The sequence below is a fragment of the Oscarella lobularis genome, chromosome 13 (assembly GCF_947507565.1).
Source record: "Oscarella lobularis chromosome 13, ooOscLobu1.1, whole genome shotgun sequence".
Lineage (NCBI taxonomy): Eukaryota > Metazoa > Porifera > Homoscleromorpha > Homosclerophorida > Oscarellidae > Oscarella > Oscarella lobularis.
In genome coordinates, this window is record NC_089187.1 from 576,071 (window position 1) to 595,708 (window position 19,638).

General features: G+C 49.9%; 7 protein-coding genes and 3 long non-coding RNA genes across 12 annotated transcripts; 6 read left to right on the top strand and 4 right to left on the bottom strand.

Annotated features, from left to right (window-relative positions):
* The first annotated feature begins 57 nt into the window (after nt 1-57).
* LOC136194646 (bone morphogenetic protein 7-like) lies at nt 58-2,688 on the top strand. The gene is made up of 2 exons (XM_065983843.1): nt 58-1,036; nt 1,531-2,688. The coding sequence occupies exons 1-2, from the start codon at nt 778-780 to the stop codon at nt 2,457-2,459; spliced, it is 1,188 nt and encodes a 395-aa protein (XP_065839915.1). The 5' UTR covers nt 58-777; the 3' UTR covers nt 2,460-2,688.
* A 269-nt stretch (nt 2,689-2,957) lies between these two features.
* Nucleotides 2,958-8,570, top strand: LOC136194639 (E3 ubiquitin-protein ligase HECW2-like). 2 transcript variants are annotated; one of them, XM_065983833.1, is made up of 25 exons: nt 2,958-3,189; nt 3,247-3,360; nt 3,417-3,532; nt 3,579-3,630; nt 3,690-3,853; nt 3,919-4,055; nt 4,475-4,575; nt 4,637-4,720; nt 4,774-4,971; nt 5,030-5,433; nt 5,530-5,612; nt 5,930-6,035; nt 6,107-6,389; nt 6,447-6,537; nt 6,597-6,680; nt 6,733-6,794; nt 6,841-6,961; nt 7,034-7,147; nt 7,204-7,356; nt 7,419-7,517; nt 7,567-7,846; nt 7,898-8,012; nt 8,070-8,155; nt 8,228-8,340; nt 8,408-8,570. In XM_065983833.1, the coding sequence occupies exons 1-25, from the start codon at nt 2,991-2,993 to the stop codon at nt 8,520-8,522; spliced, it is 3,474 nt and encodes a 1,157-aa protein (XP_065839905.1). In that variant the 5' UTR covers nt 2,958-2,990; the 3' UTR covers nt 8,523-8,570. The 2 variants fall into 2 exon arrangements, with proteins under 2 accessions (XP_065839905.1, XP_065839906.1); XM_065983834.1 differs by having other exon boundaries at nt 4,475-4,569.
* On the top strand, nt 8,522-12,657 carry LOC136194641 (elongator complex protein 2-like). Its single transcript, XM_065983836.1, has 23 exons — nt 8,522-8,724; nt 8,772-8,867; nt 8,933-9,004; nt 9,058-9,205; nt 9,268-9,348; nt 9,407-9,471; nt 9,544-9,610; nt 9,661-9,897; nt 9,949-10,043; nt 10,101-10,235; nt 10,285-10,338; nt 10,396-10,488; nt 10,538-10,642; nt 10,735-10,809; nt 10,864-10,933; nt 11,199-11,255; nt 11,318-11,375; nt 11,426-11,498; nt 11,563-11,749; nt 11,802-11,917; nt 11,977-12,089; nt 12,283-12,378; nt 12,435-12,657. Exons 1-23 carry the CDS (start codon nt 8,605-8,607, stop codon nt 12,574-12,576), a joined length of 2,355 nt encoding a protein of 784 aa, XP_065839908.1. The 5' UTR covers nt 8,522-8,604; the 3' UTR covers nt 12,577-12,657.
* LOC136194650 (uncharacterized) lies at nt 10,485-10,987 on the bottom strand. The gene is made up of 2 exons (XR_010671687.1): nt 10,859-10,987; nt 10,485-10,769 (listed from the first exon to the last, which is right to left on the bottom strand). It is a non-coding gene; the product is annotated as an uncharacterized lncRNA (long non-coding RNA).
* LOC136194645 (uncharacterized) lies at nt 12,565-14,249 on the bottom strand. The gene is made up of 3 exons (XM_065983842.1): nt 13,695-14,249; nt 13,234-13,636; nt 12,565-13,165 (listed from the first exon to the last, which is right to left on the bottom strand). The coding sequence occupies exons 1-3, from the start codon at nt 14,230-14,232 to the stop codon at nt 12,655-12,657; spliced, it is 1,452 nt and encodes a 483-aa protein (XP_065839914.1). The 5' UTR covers nt 14,233-14,249; the 3' UTR covers nt 12,565-12,654.
* Nucleotide 14,250: 1 nt separating this feature from the next.
* LOC136194649 (S-phase kinase-associated protein 1) lies at nt 14,251-14,957 on the top strand. The gene has a single exon (XM_065983847.1). The coding sequence runs from the start codon at nt 14,313-14,315 to the stop codon at nt 14,799-14,801; it is 489 nt and encodes a 162-aa protein (XP_065839919.1). The 5' UTR covers nt 14,251-14,312; the 3' UTR covers nt 14,802-14,957.
* Nucleotides 14,958-15,079: 122 nt separating this feature from the next.
* On the top strand, nt 15,080-15,890 carry LOC136194552 (dual specificity protein phosphatase 3-like). Its single transcript, XM_065983721.1, has 3 exons — nt 15,080-15,197; nt 15,250-15,464; nt 15,537-15,890. The coding sequence occupies exons 1-3, from the start codon at nt 15,085-15,087 to the stop codon at nt 15,728-15,730; spliced, it is 522 nt and encodes a 173-aa protein (XP_065839793.1). The 5' UTR covers nt 15,080-15,084; the 3' UTR covers nt 15,731-15,890.
* Nucleotides 15,891-16,129: 239 nt separating this feature from the next.
* On the bottom strand, nt 16,130-16,780 carry LOC136194553 (uncharacterized). Its single transcript, XR_010671667.1, has 5 exons — nt 16,720-16,780; nt 16,618-16,671; nt 16,486-16,566; nt 16,355-16,429; nt 16,130-16,297 (listed from the first exon to the last, which is right to left on the bottom strand). It is a non-coding gene; the product is annotated as an uncharacterized lncRNA (long non-coding RNA).
* On the top strand, nt 16,754-19,632 carry LOC136194554 (uncharacterized). Of its 2 annotated transcripts, XR_010671669.1 has the most exons (4): nt 16,754-18,620; nt 18,685-18,934; nt 18,994-19,456; nt 19,513-19,632. It is a non-coding gene; the product is annotated as an uncharacterized lncRNA (long non-coding RNA). The 2 variants fall into 2 exon arrangements; XR_010671668.1 differs by having other exon boundaries at nt 16,754-18,934.
* Nucleotides 17,171-18,970, bottom strand: LOC136194551 (uncharacterized). Its single transcript, XM_065983720.1, has 2 exons — nt 18,489-18,970; nt 17,171-18,422 (listed from the first exon to the last, which is right to left on the bottom strand). The coding sequence occupies exons 1-2, from the start codon at nt 18,568-18,570 to the stop codon at nt 17,314-17,316; spliced, it is 1,191 nt and encodes a 396-aa protein (XP_065839792.1). The 5' UTR covers nt 18,571-18,970; the 3' UTR covers nt 17,171-17,313.
* Nucleotides 19,633-19,638: the final 6 nt, after the last annotated feature.

Genomic DNA, 19,638 nt, shown 5'->3' on the forward strand with positions numbered 1-19,638 from the left:
CTAAATAGTAGGCGCTGGCGTCCCGTCGGCGAATCATTGGTCGTTGCAAATCGCGTTTGAGACCACCGATATCTCGTTCACGGTCATCTGGTAGCAATCTTGCTAGAGTACTTACAGAGGCGGTTGGGCACCAGCGAAATTGCCCCTTTATGGAATCGACTTGGCGCGGAGTGACGAACCGCGACAATTGCGTTGTGGCGACTGATCGCACGTTTGACTGGCGAGAATTCTGCCGGGGCTAAATTTAGCTCGGTTCCGAACATTCCTCGACTGTGCCGTACTCGTCGAGTTTATGAGACAACGCGATTGGGGTTCCCGCCGTTTCTTTCGCTCGGCTTACGGGAGCTAGACCGCGCGGCGAGCAGACGTCGAAATAGACGCGCATCCGTAAGCGGTCACTGACAATCGAGTTACTGCCTAGGAACGCTCTGCCTGGCTTTGATTTGCCCGGTAAACAGCGTGAGCCTTGTATGGCTCCTCTTGGCCTGTTGTGCATAATCATGCCTAACTTTGTAAAATCACCTTCAACGAGACGGAGTCACCGTGGCAGAATAGCGCGGCTCGAGTCTGAACGGTTCTTGGAAGCCGATCAGCGGCGCGAACTTTACACAGGCGTTCGTCGTCGACTGGTTTCTTTTCGATAGCCGGACGGGCTTAGATCTAATTTACTGAGCTACCCTATATATTGCGTGACTGACACTGATTGTACCATCAGTCAGCTCCCTGTCGGCGCGAACAGTGTGTCAATCTCGACTCCTCTCCCCATCGCTCAAGAAAATGACGTGGCACATTTCTGACATCGTTCTCACGTGTGTGCTTCTCGCCGTCGCGACGGCGACGACCCTCGACGACAGTTCGAGCACGTACGACCCAATCGTCGACGTGCAGAACGAACTGAAGCAAAGTTTTCTCACCCTATTGAACGTGCCCGAGCCGCCCTTGCATCATCCTTCGTCCAAATGCGTGCCCCAGTGCATACGCGACGAACTCGAGAGCGGCAAGGCGACAACGGTCGAAGCCCTCTTCAGCACTTTCGGTAAAAAGGGGAGAGGGGAAAAGGAAATGTATTTGCGTAGTGAAGAGGCCCTTGGAATATGTGTATGCTAGCCTTTGATGGATGCATGCACGCGCAAACCCTGCCTTTTTCTCGTCGCGCGTCATACGATGACTCGAGTTGTCCGGGTTACATCCGGTTCCCGTTTGCCCGCTGCATGCTACTTCACGCGTTACTCATTCCGCCACGTTCTTCGCAGAATCGACGTAATGGACTTAGGTGATCGTGTCTGTTACGACCTACTTTCGACTTATTTGTGCTTGCCCTATTATTCGGTTCCGCACCTAGTGCTAACCAAGTCGAACCAATTTAGACAGACACGTGTGTCTACGGTTAGAGGGTCTCTAAGATGTAATTAGATTGAATAGAGGAGGAGGAGGAAGATTGCCCCCCTAAATTAAACGAATTGTGGTTCCGGATAGAGATAGAGATATCTTATGCGTGGAATGAGACCCTTAATTATTCTTTTACTTTAGATGTCGAAAGTCGACTCGTCTGCTTCAATTTGACTTCCGTCTCTGCTCACGACCCCATTCTTCACGCCAAGCTAAAACTTTCGTACTATCGACGACACAATCAAGCGTGCAAAAACTTCACTGTTGTTGCCTACGTGAACGAAACTGCGGTTGCAAAACGATCGTTTAACTGCAGCAACTGCAGCAATGAGCAATGCCTGACGCTGAATGTTCGCAAGATCGTCAGGAGCTACGTCCTGAACGGCAAAGAGAGTATTTGTTTCGATATCAAAGTGAAAGTAAACGAAAAGATGATCCACAGTCCACACTTGGTCGGCGTGGTGAAACGATCTGCCAACTGCTCTCGTCATCCCTTCCTCGTCATTCACCAAAACGAGTCGACAAAACGAAAGCGCGACGTCAGAGCGGCGGCGGCGGCGGCGCGCATCAACAGTCTCGTCGGTCAGCTGTACGAAATGACGGCGGCGGCGGCGGAAATAAGCGACGACGAAGACGACGAGTTCTACGCGGAGCAGCGAGAGAGGCGAAGTGCAACGGTCGGAGAACACGTCGCCTCCGCGTCCGTGGCCGGCTCGGCTGCACCCACACCCGACGCCGACTCTCCTCGTCGTCGTCAGTGTCGGCGCAAGACGCTCAACATCACGTTAGACTCGATTGGCTTGGCGGATTGGATTCTGTCTCCTCGACAGTTTGACGGCGGAGTGTGCCGGGGCGAGTGCAGGTATCCGATAGCGGAGAACAACGAGTGGAATACGAATCACGGTGCACTTCAAGCGGCGATGCATCACCGTTTCTCCGATAGAATACCGAAAGTCTTGTGCACGCCGGCCGCATTTGCTGAGCTGGCCGTGCTCTACTTTCCGCAGCCCGACGTTCTAAAGCACAAAAGGCATCCGAACATGGTCGTCACTCACTGCGGATGCCGATAACAGTTTATAAATGAAGAATTAGATGCGATCCGTCGGATCAGTCTTATATACACATACATGAGCATCTAAGAAAACTAATGACGTAGCTATGCAGCAGAAGAGAGTAGACGAAAAAGGAAAAGAAGACAGCGTTTTTCCTAAGGTTTTGTATTTGACAGGCATATACGGTATATATGTGTTAACCCCAAAGTAAAACAGTTTATGCAAATAAATGTCTGCCGGTACTCTTCGGTGGCAAAGGGGAACATCGACATTCATTGCTCTCTTTCATCATTTGCAGTTCAAGAAGCGTCCGCCAGGCTTTCTAGATCCCGTCCCCGAGGCGATGTTGCACTACAACATCCTGCGGTAGGGCTTCCGGCGGTTTTAGAACACTATTCTAAGACGTGAGCAAACAGCATTAGTCTATATCTCTAATCTATTTTATTCATGTACTCGAGCGCACATGTACGCTTTCACTCCCGCGTTCCGTATACGGGAATCCATTCGTCGATATTAACTCTCGCCTCAGCGAATCGAAAAAACCGACCAATGGCCTTTCGACATCGATTAGCGCGCCTAGCGTCGCGAAGCGAGACTGATTTGACGAGCATCGATCACGTGGACGACATGCGACGATCCCTATTGGTCGTCTCGAAGTCGACGGTTCGCGTAGGCGAATCGATCGACGTCAAATGGGACGTCACGGTGCCGTGCGATCCGGACGATTGGATCGGAATATGTCGAGCAGGTGCAGCGAGTCGAAAAACGACGACGACGACGACGACGTTGTTTCTTTTGCATGCAGGCGACGTTCCAACGTTGTCCACGTGCCCCGAAATAAAAAATCGCGGCGTGAACGGAGCGCGAAAGGGAAAGATCAGCTGGACAATCGCATCCCACGTCATTCCCTCCTCGCAAAGTAGCAGTCTCTTTTTTCAAAAATCGAATTTTATACTATATTTATTCTGCGCGAAGGCTCGCGTCGACAGAAGTATCACTACTTCGTATTTCACTATATGTCCAGTCAGGGAACGACGCCTATTGCGAGCAGCGACATTGTGACGGTCGCCGTCAACAACGATCGAACCGAAGTAGCGCGCGCATTTTTTGACGTCAAAAAATTTAATTTTTCCTTAGACCGATACGAATCGCGACATGTCGCGCGAATTCGTGACTCTAAAGATTTCAGGTCTTTTTTTCGACGCCGCGAGAAAACAAAAACTTGATTTTTTGTTATTATTAATTAAGACATTCGAACGTCGCGACTGAAACGTTCGCTCTTTCGTCACTACACGCATCGCAATCCGCAGATAACGCTCAGCGTCCGACCCGGCTGGGGCGTACCGGAGCCGCGCCATCGCGTCGTTCAAACCGACTCGACTCGCCACTCGCACGACCAGTGGAATTACGCGGTGCGACGACGACGAAAAAACATCGAAGAAAAGGAGAAAAAACTATTCCAATTCGTATCTTCTAGAACATTCCGAACATTCTCGTTACGTCGAGCGATAAGCTCGAATTCGAAGTTCGCGATCATCGACGAATGTCGCACCGGTTTCTCGGTCGCGTCATCATAGAAGTCGGCGTCGTGATTATGCTGAACAAACGAAGTCGGTAGGAAGAGAATTAAAATAATATTAAAATAGAGAGAGAGAAGGAGGTGGAGGAGGGGATACGTATTTTTGACTTATTTGTTCAGCTGGAGAACGGTGGCTTGTAGAGCTGCAGATCTTACGTACGTAGGAGACGCGACGCTTCCGGTTCTGCTGCTTCTTTCGATTTGCATGGGGAATGGGAATTATTCGTGCCTTGAGCGAAATTTAACGATAAGACGTCCCTCCCTTCTCGATTCGTTTACCGCCTTTGTCCTGTTTGCATTCCCCTTGTCATTTCGTTTCGTGGCGAGCCGTCAGGCGAGAATGAGCGCGAATGCACGCGTATGAACTTAATTAGGGTGCGGTCCACCTCCCTCCCCCCTCTCTCTTCAACATGGGGATTCTTTTCTTTCCTTTTTTCTGATGGATTTTGTGCAGAAACGTCTCGCTGCGCTTGGGACCGCGAACGGCGAAGGACAAAGTGAGCGGCACGCTCTCGTTTTGCGTGGACATTGCGGGAGGAAACGATCCAAGTGAAGGTTCACATACTTTTTATTTATGTGCATCTATCTTTTTTTTTTTTATGTTGACTTTTCTCAGCGGCGGGAGAAGAAAGGAGATCGAGTTCAAGTGCCGCCGCCGTCATCACCACCACAAACGACGACTCGGGCGATCTTCCCGCAGGCAAACAACCGAATTTTTTCTCTTTCTTCTATTGCACGAGCTCGTTTCTAAAGGCTGGTCTCGTCGACACTCTACCGACGGTCGACCTTTCTTCGTTAATCACATTCGCCAGACGACGCAGTGGGAAAGGCCAACAACGGAAGCGTCAGCCGGTGCAGCCGCTAGCGCCACCGCCACCGCTGTTTCCACTCCTCTAGCGCCTTCAACGCACGCCTCATCGGACGCCGAGCAAAGCGAGGGGCTTCCACCCAGTGAGACACTCGCCTCGGCGCCGATTCCTTTTCTCTCTCGATGATCCTTTCCCGTCAGATTGGACGTCGGCTCGCGATCAGCACGGCCGACTCTTCTACATCGATCACGCCAATCGACGCACGCAATGGGAACGACCGACGACGACGCCGCCGGAATCGACGGCGACGGCGTCGACGCGAGCCGGCGGCGGCGACGACGACGAAGTGCAACGACGTCGTCGTCAGCTCGACACTCGATATCGAAGCGTTCGACGAACGCTACGCGGTCGTACGGAGACTTCCGCCGTTTCCGTCGTCGTCGCGGACGGCGAAAGCGACGCGGCGAACGAAACGGACGGCAATGCGACTCGTTCCGCTCGCGAATTGCCGTCGCAGGCGATGGTGCCGGAGACGGTGCGTCGCATTCCCGCCGTGCGATTTCTCATGCGTTCCGACCTTTTGACGCTCGTCCAGCAGAACACGGTTCGAGAAAGAAAAAAATAAACAAATCCTTCAATATTTGTTTGCATTCTTAACGTAATTTTTTTCCTCTCTCTCTCTCTCCTCTACCCGTCGTAGAAAGCGAGCTCTCTTTATCGCTCATCGACTCATCTACCGGCAATCGTGACGAAAATCCGACACGATCCAAATAGCTTTCAAAGGTAATCAATCAGCCCTTCCCGTGAGGACCTTCTCCGCGCGTGCCTTCTTGCATGCCTGCATGCGCGATAGCCGGTCTAGACGGAATCGCTTCTTATTCGGTTATGTGGCGATGTTATGCCTATCGACGTCGTCGCCGCCTCCGTTTCGTCGTCTGTTCTATTCGTTTGTGCAGCTTGCAGATCCTCTCGGCGGCGGCTTTACTAGTATAATTGATGGGGATGCCGGCGCGGTGCCGCGGGGGGGACGCATTGCGTGCAGCGAAACGATGACGCGCGTCTCGTCACGTTTTGGAGAAGTACGAGTTCACTTCCCATAGGTATCAGCATAGTCGGGATTTAATTAAACTCCTGAACCTGTTCGCCGACGTCTCAATGGAATTTCCTCCCGGCTGGGAGCAGAGGTACGATGCCAGTACGGAGAAGGTCGGCTTTTTTGGGAGAATTTTTTTTCTTATCGTCTATTGTCTATCTTTGTCTGTCCGACTGTGGCGTAGATATTCTTTATTGATCACGCGTCGCGAGCTACGTCGTTTATCGATCCGCGACTTCCGCTTGAAGAGGAAGGCGGCGGAGGCGGAACTTCCTCGCGTCGTGTGTCGCAGTCGACGCTTGGCGGCGGCGGCGGCGGCGGTTTGTCGCGTGCGGCTCAGACGCGACGCGTGACTGTCGTCGCATCGTCGTCGTCGCGACGGACGAGACGGCGAAGAAATCGCGACGGCGGCGGCGGCGACGAGAGAACGACGCCGGACGAAGACGACACAGAATTGGCACCGTTGAGTGAGAGAATTCATTTATCGGATTAGAGTCGTTTGACTTATTCGGCGCTATCGATAGCATACAATCAAAAAGTGGTCGCCTTCTTTCGGCAGCCGGATATTAAACCGATATTGAGAGCTAAAGCGGCTGATATGTACGCCGACGTCGAGTGAGGACCACTGCATTCTTATTTCCAGATTATTAATCCGTTTATCTTGCGTCCGAAAGGAATAGCGTGGATAAAGTGGTTAGTCGCGGTGAACCGGTACTGGAAGAACTCGCGAGTGACGTCAACTTCGTCGTTCTTCTCAGGTAGCTTATGACTAAAACTTAGGAAAAAGGGAAGAATTTTTTGATTTCTTAGTTTGCTCGAGAACGACATTGCATCGTTCGTTCCGGGTATAAGTCGGACTGCGAAATCGCCTAGTACGTTTTCTCCGCGACGGCGTCTTTACACTGAGTCGTTCTTTAGTTTTGGGCGTCTCCAACTTTCGAGCTCCCGTTCCGTACAAACGCGACTTCGAAAGCAAGCTCAGAACGTTTCATCGTCGTCTAGCGTCCGCCGGCTACGCAAAGGGCCCGTCGAGAATCGAGTAGACTCAAAAAAAAAAACTAAACAATGATGCTATAGTTATAGTGTGACCTCTCTACTTTTTTTTATATAGGCTCCAGTTGCGACGGGATCACGTCTTGGAGGACGCGTACGCCGGTCTCATATCGCGCACGTCGAAGCAATTGAAACAGAGTAGACTCTACGTGAAATTTGCCGGCGAGGAGGGGCAAGGCCAAATCGCAGTACGTATACGTACGATAAGAGTTCTTTTCTCTTCTTTAGTTTGGACTACGGCGGACTGAGTCGCGAATTCTTCTTTCTCATCTCGCGCGAACTCTTCAATCCCTACTACGGTCTATTCGAATACTCGGCCAATGATTGCTACACGGTCCAAGTCAGCTCCGTGTCCGCATTCGTCGACAACGCGAACGAATGGTAGTAGAGTATAGTCTAATACTGTAAATCGCTCATTCCAAGCCAACGACGACGATACACAGGTTTCGATTTTGCGGTCGCATCCTCGGACTCTGCATCATACACCAGTGTCTACTCGACGCCTTCTTCACGCGACCCTTCTATAAGACTCTTCTGCAGAAGTACACCAGTTGGACTCTTTTTCTCTAAATCGTCATTTTCATTTTCTAGACCGTGTACGCTCAGCGATTTGGAGGCGCTCGACGAACAATTTCACTCGAGCATGACGTGGATGATGGAGAATGACGTCACGGACGTCATGGACGACTTGACGTTCACCGTCGACGAGGAGGTGTTCGGTCAGCTGACGACGCGCGAACTGAAGCCGGGCGGCGATTCCATACAGGTCACCGAGCGAACGAAACGAGAATACGTCGATCTGATGACGCAGTGGAGAATCGATCGAGGCGTCAGCGAGCAGAGAAAATCGTTAGTTAGAGGCTTACACGAGGTAGGAGTTTTTTTATTCTTGGATTAATTGAACGGATGCATGCTAGCTTAGGTGATTCAACCGTCCGATTTGAAACTTTTCGATGCCGAAGAGCTCGAGCTCGTCATATCGGGAACGGTCGAAATCGACATAGGCGATTGGCGAACGAATACGGATTATCGTTCGGGTGAGTTAACGAAGAGTGACAGATTGCGCGGAGAGGTTCCTTTGTGTGCCAATCTAGGCTACCACAATGGGCATCGGACGATCAAGTGGTTTTGGGCTGCGGTGGAGAAATTCGATAACGAACGGCGTCTTCGACTTCTTCAGGTATCCGCATGCTAATAGTGGTCGCGGCGGGCGGCTCCCTTTTTTTGTCTCTCTCCCAACCGTTTTTTCAAGTTCGTCACCGGTACGTCAAGCATTCCCTACGAAGGCTTCGCCGCTTTGAGGGGGAGTAATGGACCGCGAAAGTTTTGTATTGATAAGTGGGGAACGCCTAAGGATTTGCCTCGGTGAGTTAGTCTTTTGTGTGTATCGTCGGTGGTTTTTGCATTGCATGAATAAAATATTTTTCTATAGGGCGCACACGTGCTTCAATCGCTTGGATCTTCCGGCGTATCGGAGCTTCAATCAACTTGTCGAAAAACTGACGACTGCGATAGAGTTTGGTAGCGCTGGTTTTGGAATGGAGTAGCGATATATAAAATTGATTGGTGAATAAATTTGAATTTTTTTGTTTGTACCTAGATACGGGGTCGTAGTACGATTGTACGGGAATGGCCGATTTGGTTTACACGAGTTCAGGCTGCAATCGCAGCCCGTTCAGCGCCGATTGGGGTTCGAACGGCCTAATAGCGTACGGATCTAGCAATTGCGTACTTCTTTATTCGCCAAAGGTACGCGAAAAGCCCATTTTGAACGCGCATAGCGAGATCCTCGACAGGAATACGTCGTCGCGAGGTCGCTGCAGGGCCACAAGGGACGCGTCAATTGCGTCGCGTGGATCGAGGAAGCAGGCGAGTCGACGGAAAGAGAACCAGTAGGAAGAGAAGAAAAAAAAAACCGAAGAAAAAAAAAATATATTTTTATTGTAAAACATTCCAGGCATCCTCCGATACTCTCGTAACGGGAGCCGCCGACTCTTCCGTCATAGTGTGGAAAAACGTGAAGCAGGATGTGAGATCGAATTAATATATTCGAATTCGTAAATCAATAATATTTTCGTACAGGAAATCCGTTCCGACGTATTGACAGGAAGCGGCGGCTCGATCACCGCCGTCAAAGGAGCGGCATTTTTCCAGTCATCAGATCGTGTCGCTCTCGTCGTCGCGGCGTCGACCGACTCGAGCGTTTGCGTGTGGAAGAAGCTGAACGAAAGTACCGTGCCCCCAGGCGGACATAACCACGCGTCTCGATGATGGCTTCTCTTTTGTGGAAAGATGCATTCGAAAGAATCCAGCGTCTCGACTTCGAGTCCGCTATCGGCTTGTGCATCGATTTGACGATGATTCGAGCGAAAGGCGAGCACTTGCATGCAAATAGTATTATTATATTATATGTTATGGATTTCTCTTTTAGCTCCTCTCATGGCTATTGGATTCGATGGAGCCAAAGTGTGTTTATACACGTGGCAAGAGCCCGAGGTAAGCGTATAACCGCATAGACATAATAAGTAATCGTTTCTCCTCTCTCTCTCTCTCTCTCTCTCTCTCTAGTTTGTGGTGAGTCTCGTATTGGATAGACACGCCGATTGGGTTCGAGACGTTAGCTTTGCTCGTACAGGTAAAAATGTCGCCCCCAGTTCTTTTCTAATATCGACGTCATTTAATTAGATGACGGGCGAATTTTGCTTGCCACGTGCTCCCAAGACGCGGCCGTGCACGTGTGGTCGTTCGCCGAGCAAGCGAAGTCGGCTATAGAAGACGAGACGCCTTTACTCAAAACCAAAGAGCTCACTTTTGAAGTCTACCTAGACGCCGATAGCAGAACCCTTACGACTTACGTAGTGTCCTTGGAATCGATACTACTAGGCCACGAAGACTGGGTCTATAGCGTCGATTGGCATTCAGGTATGAAATTGAATTTTTTGGACTTTTTCTCTCGCTGGGAGACGTCATTAGGGCGCGGTCGAAGATTGAGACTACTAAGTAGTTCGATGGATAAAACGATGATTATATGGGAGCTAGACGATTCGTCCGGCCTCTGGATGGACAAAGTGCGTGGGTGGTACTCGCCAGGCTTTTTCTTTATAGATGATACTCTTTTTTTTGAGGTTCGCGTTGGAGAGGTCGGTGGAAATACTCTCGGTTATTTCGGCGGAGTTTTCAGTCCGGAAGGCGATTTCCTCTTGGGTCATACGTACCAAGGAGCCTTTCATCTGTGGAAGAAGGCGTCGGAGAGCGATGAGGTAGTACAAAACGAGATTATTGTATATGAAATATAGATTTTGGATATAGAGCGAGACTTGGGTATCTGATGTCGTGACGAGTGGACACTTCGGTCCGGTGCAGGTAACAAGAGAATTGTTTGCGAGACGCGCGCCCGAGAGATCTCCTCCCCCCCCCCAGTCCGTGTCGTGGGCCAACGGCGGCGGACGATATCTATTGAGTTGCGCTCTCGATCAGACGACGAGACTCCATGCACCGTGGAAGCGAGATAAAGTAAGAAAAAGAAGAAAAGTAATGATCTACGTCACAGTTTCGTTGCTAGATTGCAACTTGGCACGAAATCGGGCGTCCTCAAGTGCACGGCTACGACATGCAATTTGTCGTTAGCATCAACGACGGTCTCTACGTTTCTGCCGCTGACGAAAAGGTTGCCTTGGGGAAGGGCGATGCGCCTTCCTTCCTTCCTTCCTTCCTTCCTTCCTCCTTCCTTCCTTCACGCCCTATATTCTCGACGTCTAGGTAATACGCGTGTTTGGAGCTCCAAAGTCTTTTGTCTACGGATACGAAAAAATCACTGGATCGTCGCTGTCTGACGTGGGTGTTCTCAAAAAAGAGATAGGCGTAGAATACTGTATTTTCATACTATAGGATGTTAAAGGTCATTCGTTGGGTGCCAGCGTTCCCGCCTTAGGCCTATCCAACAAGGCCGTCTTCGCAGGTAACGAATCGTTACGAAGACGATATTTCGTTCTAAGAATACCGACCCTCGTACAGTCGCAATGATCTGCCCGTAGACAGGTTTGATTCTCGAGTATACCGGGGCAGCGCGGATCTCCAATTGCATAAGCTTAACATCCTAACTTAGTGAATCTTCCTCGACAAAAAAGTCTAATTGACCACAATGTCGGTTCGTAGAAACCGCTTCGCAATTCTCCGGCCTGACGCGTCTATCCGAGGTCATTTGCTATTTTGGTCTCCTTTAGGCGGTCCTTCTGACGATCCCGCAACCGAATCAGCAGACTCGCCGGCGTTTCTAACAAGTAGGCGCAAACGCATCGCTACCCCACCCTGATCCCCCCCAACGATACCGCCGCACATCTAGAGCCTCCCGTTGATGAAGATCTTCTACAAAACACCCTCTGGCCGGAAACGCAGAAACTGTATAGACACACATAGTCGAGTCGATTCTCTATCTTTCTCTCTCCCCTAGTTACGGGCACGGTTATGAAGTTTTCTGTCTGGCCGTATCTCCCGACGGTCGCCTATTGGCTTCTGCTTGCAAGGTACGTCTCTCCCTCTCCTAGCCCGGCTTCTTTTTGTTTCTCCCATGTTTTGATGTTTTTGTAGGCAACCAAAACGGAGCACGCCGCTGTGCGGATTTGGGACGTTGCCACGTGGAGGCAGGTCCAGTGTCTGAGCGCCCACGCGCTCACCGTCACCCAGATGGGCTTCTCGCGGCGGCGCGGCGGCGAGCGACTCTTGACCGTGTCGCGAGACAGGACGTGGTCGTTGTGGCGACGCGAGGAGGATAATCGTAAGTCGGTTTATAATGCCAGATTGAGGGAGGATTTTTTTTCGGGGATAAGATTTTGAATTGGAGTATCGAGCGGAGAAAAAGGCGGCCGGACATAGTCGAATTATATGGACGTGTAGTTGGAGTCTGGACGATTTGTATTTTGCTACGGGATCGAGGGATAAGAAAGTGAGAGGGAATGTTAGACGAGTCTTTTGGTAGGTGTTCGTTATTCTGATCAATCGTAGGTGATTGTTTGGGGGTTCGATGAGCGGAAATGGATTCCCGCTTCGCCTCCTTTGGAGGCGTCGGATTCCGTTACTGCGTTGGATTTTTCGCCTCGAAAGTCACCTCAAGATAAGTATGGTGTAGTGAAGTCTATACTTCCAAATAAAAGATTAGTCCCCGAAATGTAGATTTATGGTGGAATCCCTAGAAATAGCGAACACCTTGGGGGGACCTATTGTAGCAGTATAGTACATAGAAAGAGGTCTACTAAATTGTACCAACGTAGTCCTTTTATTGGAGCTCAACGCCAGCACTTATTTTCGTAGATACACGCTAGCTATTGGGCTTGAGTCAGGTCAACTCTTTCTTTATACCTGGTGCAAAGACAAGGGATTTACGGTTGCCTGCGAATTTCATAGCAGGTGCGTAATACACGACAAATTAAAAACGCAAACAATAACTGAGCAAGCATTTGCAGTCTAAATCACAGCGGGTGCGTAAAACAGTTGCAGTGGCGTCAAACAAACGAGGAAGAGGACGGGGACCTACTAGCAAGCTGTAGTGACGACAACGCGGTCAAAATATTCCGCTGCAGCAACACGAGCGAGCCCCAGTTGTAAAAGGGCGTGTAATTTCCAAGAGAAAAAAAATACTAATTCATAACAATCATTACAAAAAAAATAAGAAATCATTTTAATCTAGAGCGGCGTCGAGACTAGAGCTGTCGGTGCAACGTGAACGAGTTCTAGATCGGGAAAGGCAAACGATTTCGAGCTATTGCGCGAATCGTTGGCGTGCTGATAGAACATGACGCGCTTGAGCCGATCGCGATCGTGCGGCATTTCGAGTTCCCACAGATGAACGACGCTTCCCGTCTCGATGTCGCCTTCGGCGCAGCTCACGTAGCGAAACGACAGCGCGGCGGCGACGGCGGACGGCGGCGACAATTCGCGCTCGGCGTCCGAAGTCGCAATCGGCGGTCGCGTGAGCGGAACGAGACTGCGTATCTGTTCGGCGCCGTCGGCGTCGTGATGCTGCGAGATGAGAAAGCGCGGTCGAAAAGCGCTCACCGTATTCGTGGGGAGTATGTCGAAGAGAAGCGTGTGACCGCCTCGCGTGCCGAGGAGAAGAATCGACGCGATGCGATCGACGGCGAGCGCAGAAATGTCCGCCGACGTTTCGACCCAACCGGCACTAGCTCGAAAAGCCCTATAAGAAAAAAAAAGAGATAATAAATAGAATTCATATATAATATATATATTATATATTGAATTTACCTGCTCACTATTTCCGTCTTTACTGCATACGTTTTCGTGTCCCATAGGAAGACTGAGGAAGCGTTTCGACAAGCGCTCCAAATTCCCACGTTGCTGGGCACCAAGTGGGTCACCAAGCGGCGACCGTGCGACGACGTTTCCGTCTCGCTTTTGCCGCCTTCCGGCACTCGGCTGCCCGACGGCAAATATTTGGGCTGCTCCGCCTTCACGTGGTCCTCGATCTCCAACGTGTCGGGATTGAATATGACGATGTATGTGCCAACGCCGCACCAGAGTTTTCCGTCGTCGGCGAAGGCCATGCATCGGATGGGAAGCAGCGGTCCGGGTTTATTCCACTCGGTCAAATTAACGACTGACGAACTGGCGAAGGGATGTACGAGTCCACCGTGAAGAGCAACGTTGCCTTTGATGAAAAAATTAATACAGTAGAAGGTATTGATTATTTATTTTCTCTTCCCTACCGGTGAATATGACTAGTTCTCCGTTTGATTTTCCTGCGTAGACGCGCCGGTTCTTACTCGTTATCGGTCCGGCGTTGATGCAGAGGACGGCGTGTCTGAGTCTTTCGAATTCGTGCATACGGGACTCGAACGCTCCACCAATGACAAGCGGTTTTTCGATCACGTGCAACGTTCCGCGTTCCGTGCCAATCCACAATTGCGATTGGCCGACGAATGCGACGGAGGAGGGCCGAATGTTCGATAGCATGGATTCGTTCATCGTAGAAGCCAGACCGGTGTCCACTTCCAACGTTCCCGTACGTAAATTCAACGAAGCGAGAAAGAGACTCGGATAGCCGACAGCGTAGATAGTTTGGTCTCGTGGACTGGCGTCGAGAGACGACTCCAAGTCGTTTTGATGCTCAGCAGAATCTTCGTCCAAAGGCCGCCTAACGAATAGGCCTAGCTGCTTCTGACGACCCGTTTTGAGGGGCGACCACGACGCTTTAAGAGCTTCTTTCAAACGATCGTCGCTTTGATAGCGAGCTCCGTGTCGCATCACTGTATATGATCCGGGGGTGCGCGACTCGTTTGAAAAGCCCCGTAGGACCAACCGTATCCAACAACGTGCCCTCTCAAATGCCCACTATCAAGCTCCAGAGCTCCGACGGCGAGATCTTCGACGTCGAAATCGACGTCGCGAAAGTGTCGAACACAATCAAAACGATGCTCGAAGATCTCGGCGTCGACGAAGACGACGACGAAGCGGTTCCCCTTCCGAACGTGAACGCGGCGATACTGAAGAAGGTGATCAGGTGGGCGACGCGTCACAAAGACGATCCGCCGCCGCCGGAGGACGACGAGAATCGCGAGAAGCGAACGGACGACATCGATCCGTGGGATCAGGAGTTTCTCAAAGTCGATCAGGGGACCCTATTCGAGTTGATACTCGCCTCCAACTATTTGGACATCAAGGGTCTTCTCGACGTCACGTGCAAGACCGTGGCGAATATGATCAAGGGAAAGACGCCCGAAGAGATTCGAAAGACGTTCAATATTAAAAATGATTTCACGCCCGAGGAGGAGGAGCAGATTCGTAAGGAGAATGAGTGGTGCGAGGAGAAGTGACTGCTCTGGGGTTCTGGAGACGCTTTTAAGTGTAGATGAAGAAAAAAAAGGAATCTCTGTGTCTGCTTGTTTCTGTGTGTATTTTTGAGTTTACGAGTACCATGGCATGTTGAAATCGATATAATATTAGAGTTGAGAGTCTGGTTGTTTTGCTGAGACTAGCGTAAGAATGTGATACAGTTCACACGGCTTGTTAGCAGTGCATCCACCTCCTACTTTAGAGGTACCGTACTGTAAGCATAGATGTATCTTTCTTTCGTAACGTGCGTTAGGTGTTTACGAGATGTTGAAGGCAGAGTTGAAGGCAGTGCAGGAAATTATCGCACCCGATGGCCCAATCCGTCTGCCCAACACCGCATACGACGAAGTTTTAGAGGGCGTATATATCGGAGAGAAGTAGGACACGTAGAATTTACTCTCGTAGTGTCTCGTGAGTACTCACTTCCAGGGGATTTGCAATGGACAAGGATAAGCTGAAGCGACTTGGCATTACTTATGTATTGAATGCTGCTGAAGGAACGGGATTTGGAAAAGTCGACACTGGAAAGGATTTCTACGACGATGACGTCACCTATATGGGCATTCGTGCCACAGATGTGATGGGATACGACATGGAGCCGCACTTTCGTTTGGCTTCAGAATTCATCAAAACTGCTGTCAGTGGTAAGTCAATAAAATAATAATAATAATAATAATATTTATTATTATTATATTTTTATTATTTCATTAATCAAGGTGGCCACAAAATCCTAGTTCATTGTGTTCAGGGTGTCAGCCGATCGGCTAGCCTAGTTATCGCATATTGCATGTTGGATTTGAAAATGACGTTGAAGGAGGCAGTTGCACGTATAAGGGCAAAGCGAAACGTTTGTCCCAATACGGGATTCTTGAAGCAACTCATTCAGTTCGAACAGACGCTGCAAAAATGATGAGTTTATGCCGCGTTCATTGCGCGAGAGGCGATTATGAAATGCAATTTTGGCATAATTTGGAATAGTGAGCCAGAGCGATGCTGATAGCGCCTAGTTTCTCGCGTGCTCGCATGTTTTGTGATAGATAGAACAAGGGTTGTTGGTTTTAGGTGTGGTATTACGTGATGACAGGTCGCTAAGCCTCTTCTGGTATCTCAAGTAAGCTTTGAGCAATTGCAAAGGTGCATTCACACAATACAGGGTACAGTACAGCTCAATTAAATAATCACGCTGAGGCCATCCAGTATGGTCTACTTTATAAGGGAATTTGGTTAGCCTATTCGTACAGTACAGATTCTGCTGAATTCCCAAGTGGGCCTGCATGAACGAAACGCGCTCACTCGACAACTATATGATGCAGTATATACTGATGATTAAATTATAGCTTAGGTAATCTCTTAGGTAAACGGCACGGAGAGACGAGCAGTTAGTACATGCACGCAAAGCGATCTTCACATTTCTTATTCGCCATTAGCCTCCGAGTTGAAATTGAAACGCTTCAATAACATATTCATCCATTTCCAACTAGCAGAAAATAATTAAATAATTAAATAATTAATAAATTATATACTCAAAACCTACCTTGACTGGTGTATCGTTTTGTCCTATGCGCCTCCCTTCCGTCGTATGAAATCGTACATGGTTTCGATCTACGCCCTGAACTCGTGAACGTTTGACCGATTCACCTTGGGGGGGGGCGTATATGTTGATACCTGTCTTTCGCAGAATGCCTGCATGAGTTTCTGAAAAGTCGCTGTTTTTTGTATCTTAAAGTGCAACGTACACCCGCCTTGCTGTGCGGCGAAACGATCTCGTATGTACTGTACTGTACGAAGACGCCCTACCTGGAAGACGACTTTAAGATCAATGGGATCTTCAGTTTCGTGTTTAACGCCAGGCTAGAAAAGTATATGAGACGAATGCACGGTTGAAAACGTGTTGGTCACCGCCATTTTCGCTTTCTTAGCGCCTAGTTATAGGTAGCGCGCGGTCAAGTAAACTCCAGGATCAGCGAACGGATGGACGACGGAATATTAGATACGTGAACGCGCGACGTGGAATGGCGACTCAAAGAACGAGAAGGAACTTAGGATTAGGGCTCGATTCGTCGGTTCTCTTGGTCATCTCGCCTTTACCAGAAACTCGGTCAACTAGAAGCCCACTCGGCTAAAAGCTTCCAGATTTGTCTTCAAAGAGGCATATCATTGGTATCATTGGCTAGAATACACAGCAAAGGCTTTATGCTAGCTGAATTACTGCAGTTCAAGAGTAAGCCAGGCCTCACATATATATTGCTGCACTCGGATAAAAGATAATTTTCCCATCTGCTCGTTGATTTCTACCCGGGTGCATGCAGTCTTACTCTTCGCGAGCTCATTCTCATAGACATAGAGATGCTTAATTGTCAAGTGATCAAATTGAAGTGTCAGAAAAGAGCAGCAGCAGTGTAAACAAACAAACAAACAGCGTCAGCGGAGCAATGACAGCAATGACAGAAAAGCAAAAGAGCCTTACAATGCTTGCAAAAATCAGTAACATTGTCAAACTCTAACTGCAAGTAGGACGAGAAGCGTCCCAGAGAAAGAGAGGAGAAAGCTTCCAGCGATTCCAGCCGATCCGTTCGTGGATTTCGGTTTCGTCGTCGTCGCTTCAGCTGGACGGCTGGGAGGAGCCGGAAGTTCGACTTCTTCTGCCTTCGGAGGTGCGACATCCACCGTTTGCGACTGACCGCTTCCTTCGACGCTGCAACTCGGCAAGCCTGGCATCTCCTTCGGCGCCTTATTCAACGTCGCCTGAAGGCGAATCAAGAAATCATTCCAATCATCAACCCGGAAGCTGTCCGGCAGGCCAGGCAAGTTGACCGAGGGAATATCGAACGGCTTCACTTTTGCAATGAGAGCGTCGAATTTGTTAATAACGTCTTGGCAAGCGGAATCGACGGTCGTACACTGACCCGGCTGCTTCAAGAGATCGTCCAAAGCGTTCATATCGGGACGGATGTCCTCGATACCGTCGGTAATCTTTTTCAATTTTACGAGAAGATCGTCTGTGAGAAACGACTCGACGTCGTCGATGGGCCCTTGAGCTCCTTCGACTCCCGCCACGCACTCGGACGTGTCCGTCTTAACGGTCGCGACTTCGGTTTGAAAGGACTTGAGAGCCTCCTCCAGCAGCGCTTCTGCGTTCGTTCGAGAGGCGTCGTCGATTATGCTACCTACGCAACTCTGCACCGTTTCGATTTCGCGCTGGGCGAAGTCGACGGCGCCGTGTAGCCATTCGAGCAGTTCGAGAGCGAAGTCGGTATTGGCGAGCAGAGTGCCCAACTTGGGGCGGAGTTCCGCCGCTCTCGATTCGATGTCGTCCGCTATGACCAAAGCGCCGCTGACGTCGCCTTCGAATGACTCGACGTCCGCTTTGATGCTAGTGAAGCGCGAGGCGACTTGGGCATTGGCGGAGAACGTCGCAATCGCCGTCTCGAAGCGCGTCACGTAGCCGTGCAGTTCAATAATGTCGTCGCGACCGCTCTTTATTGTCGCGAGTGCCTCGACGATTTTTTTGACTCCGGCTTTGGCTGTCTGCAGCTGGCTGTCGCATTCGTTTGAGTCGACGAAGACTTGCTTCAGGTCCGTTACGACGTTCGTTGCCGTTGCTGCGGAGAAAGAAACAGGTTGTTCAGGAAAACTGTATATATATATCGAGGGGGACCGGACCGTACGAGTTGCTCTTTTCTGAATTGCTTCTGTGACAACGAGAAACGACAGCATTGTCAGTAGAGCAGCTTCTCGTTTACGCAACATTTCGAGACGACTGAGAATTGACTTGAGGTTCAACTGAGAGTTGACTTGAGGTTCGACTGAGTTCAGTAGATGCTTATATACTACGCACTCGAAATGAACTTTGAACTCCCCCAGGTCCTCCTACATGTTATTCAGTAGGTCAGTAGAAAGGCTAAGAATGCTTTACGGATAGTTCCCCGACGAAGGAGAGAGGCTATGAATCCAGGAAATGCGTCATACTATGTATATCGTATGGTTTTCCATGTAGATGTTCGATACTTAGACGTATTCCCAAGTAGTGGCGTACTGAATCAGTGATGGCGGCGACACGGAAGCAAACAAATTGTCTCTTGAGCTGCTGCCCTTTCCCGGAAATATAATGACGGTCAGTCGTTCGTTTTGCCATGTCAAGGTAACGCGAGCGAAAGAATGGTGCTTTCTTAGTCGCCAACCAGCCCCACATGCCTGGAAGAATTCACCTTCGTAATGCACTTCAGAGCTATGCTCGAAGTGCGTCACGAGTGACCTTGATTTTCATTAACCTTGCGGTCACGTCCAAGTTGGTAGCAACTGCTTTCTCTTTGTAGCAACAAGTATATGCGCATGTACTAGAGCTATTTTGGATTTGGATTTGAAGATGACGTAGAGGAGGCGCTGAAAGAAAATCTATGTATTTTTTTTTGCACGTGACATATCTCTATGACGGGATGTTGACCGGTGCAATGTCAGCGAAGGGCGATCTCCGAAGCGACGGGGAAGTCACTTCTCGCCAAGCATCTCCCCAGTCGCGTGAACGACGTCGCACGGACAGCGCGCCTTCGTCCCAAATCGATTCGTAACGATCACAAAAGGCGATCGCGCGGACATTCGCGATTCGATCGCCGCGCACGGATGGCTAGGAACGGAGGTACACACAACGAAGCGCGAGCGTCGAAAACCCCAAATAGCGCCTATCGACCATAGAAACTCGGTCTCGTCAAAGCGAACGTCGATCGAAACGACGCGCGGGTGAGCGTGAGGCGTGATCGCCCCGTGGCCGCGCACGAGCCCTTCCTCGACCTCGATAGTAGAACGCGGAAGGCAGCAGGC

Coding starts and splice junctions, on each gene's coding strand:
- LOC136194646 (XM_065983843.1), top strand. CDS start 778: ATGACGTGGCACATTTCTGACATCGTTCTCACGTGTGTGCTTCTCGCC. Junction 1,037..1,530: donor AGCCCTCTTCAGCACTTTCG/GTAAAAAGGGGA, acceptor CTTTTACTTTAG/ATGTCGAAAGTCGACTCGTC.
- LOC136194639 (XM_065983833.1), top strand. CDS start 2,991: ATGGCCTTTCGACATCGATTAGCGCGCCTAGCGTCGCGAAGCGAGACT. Junction 3,631..3,689: donor CGTGACTCTAAAGATTTCAG/GTCTTTTTTTCG, acceptor TTATTAATTAAG/ACATTCGAACGTCGCGACTG. Junction 6,390..6,446: donor CACAGAATTGGCACCGTTGA/GTGAGAGAATTC, acceptor CGCTATCGATAG/CATACAATCAAAAAGTGGTC.
- LOC136194641 (XM_065983836.1), top strand. CDS start 8,605: ATGGCCGATTTGGTTTACACGAGTTCAGGCTGCAATCGCAGCCCGTTC. Junction 10,339..10,395: donor GACACTTCGGTCCGGTGCAG/GTAACAAGAGAA, acceptor CCCCCCCCCCAG/TCCGTGTCGTGGGCCAACGG. Junction 12,090..12,282: donor CGAAAGTCACCTCAAGATAA/GTATGGTGTAGT, acceptor TTATTTTCGTAG/ATACACGCTAGCTATTGGGC.
- LOC136194645 (XM_065983842.1), bottom strand. CDS start 14,232: ATGCGACACGGAGCTCGCTATCAAAGCGACGATCGTTTGAAAGAAGCT. Junction 13,637..13,694: donor AGAACTAGTCATATTCACCG/GTAGGGAAGAGA, acceptor TTTTCATCAAAG/GCAACGTTGCTCTTCACGGT. Junction 13,166..13,233: donor AAGACGGAAATAGTGAGCAG/GTAAATTCAATA, acceptor TTTTTCTTATAG/GGCTTTTCGAGCTAGTGCCG.
- LOC136194649 (XM_065983847.1), top strand. CDS start 14,313: ATGCCCACTATCAAGCTCCAGAGCTCCGACGGCGAGATCTTCGACGTC.
- LOC136194552 (XM_065983721.1), top strand. CDS start 15,085: ATGTTGAAGGCAGAGTTGAAGGCAGTGCAGGAAATTATCGCACCCGAT. Junction 15,198..15,249: donor GGCGTATATATCGGAGAGAA/GTAGGACACGTA, acceptor ACTCACTTCCAG/GGGATTTGCAATGGACAAGG. Junction 15,465..15,536: donor CATCAAAACTGCTGTCAGTG/GTAAGTCAATAA, acceptor TCATTAATCAAG/GTGGCCACAAAATCCTAGTT.
- LOC136194551 (XM_065983720.1), bottom strand. CDS start 18,570: ATGTTGCGTAAACGAGAAGCTGCTCTACTGACAATGCTGTCGTTTCTC. Junction 18,423..18,488: donor AATTCAGAAAAGAGCAACTC/GTACGGTCCGGT, acceptor CTTTCTCCGCAG/CAACGGCAACGAACGTCGTA.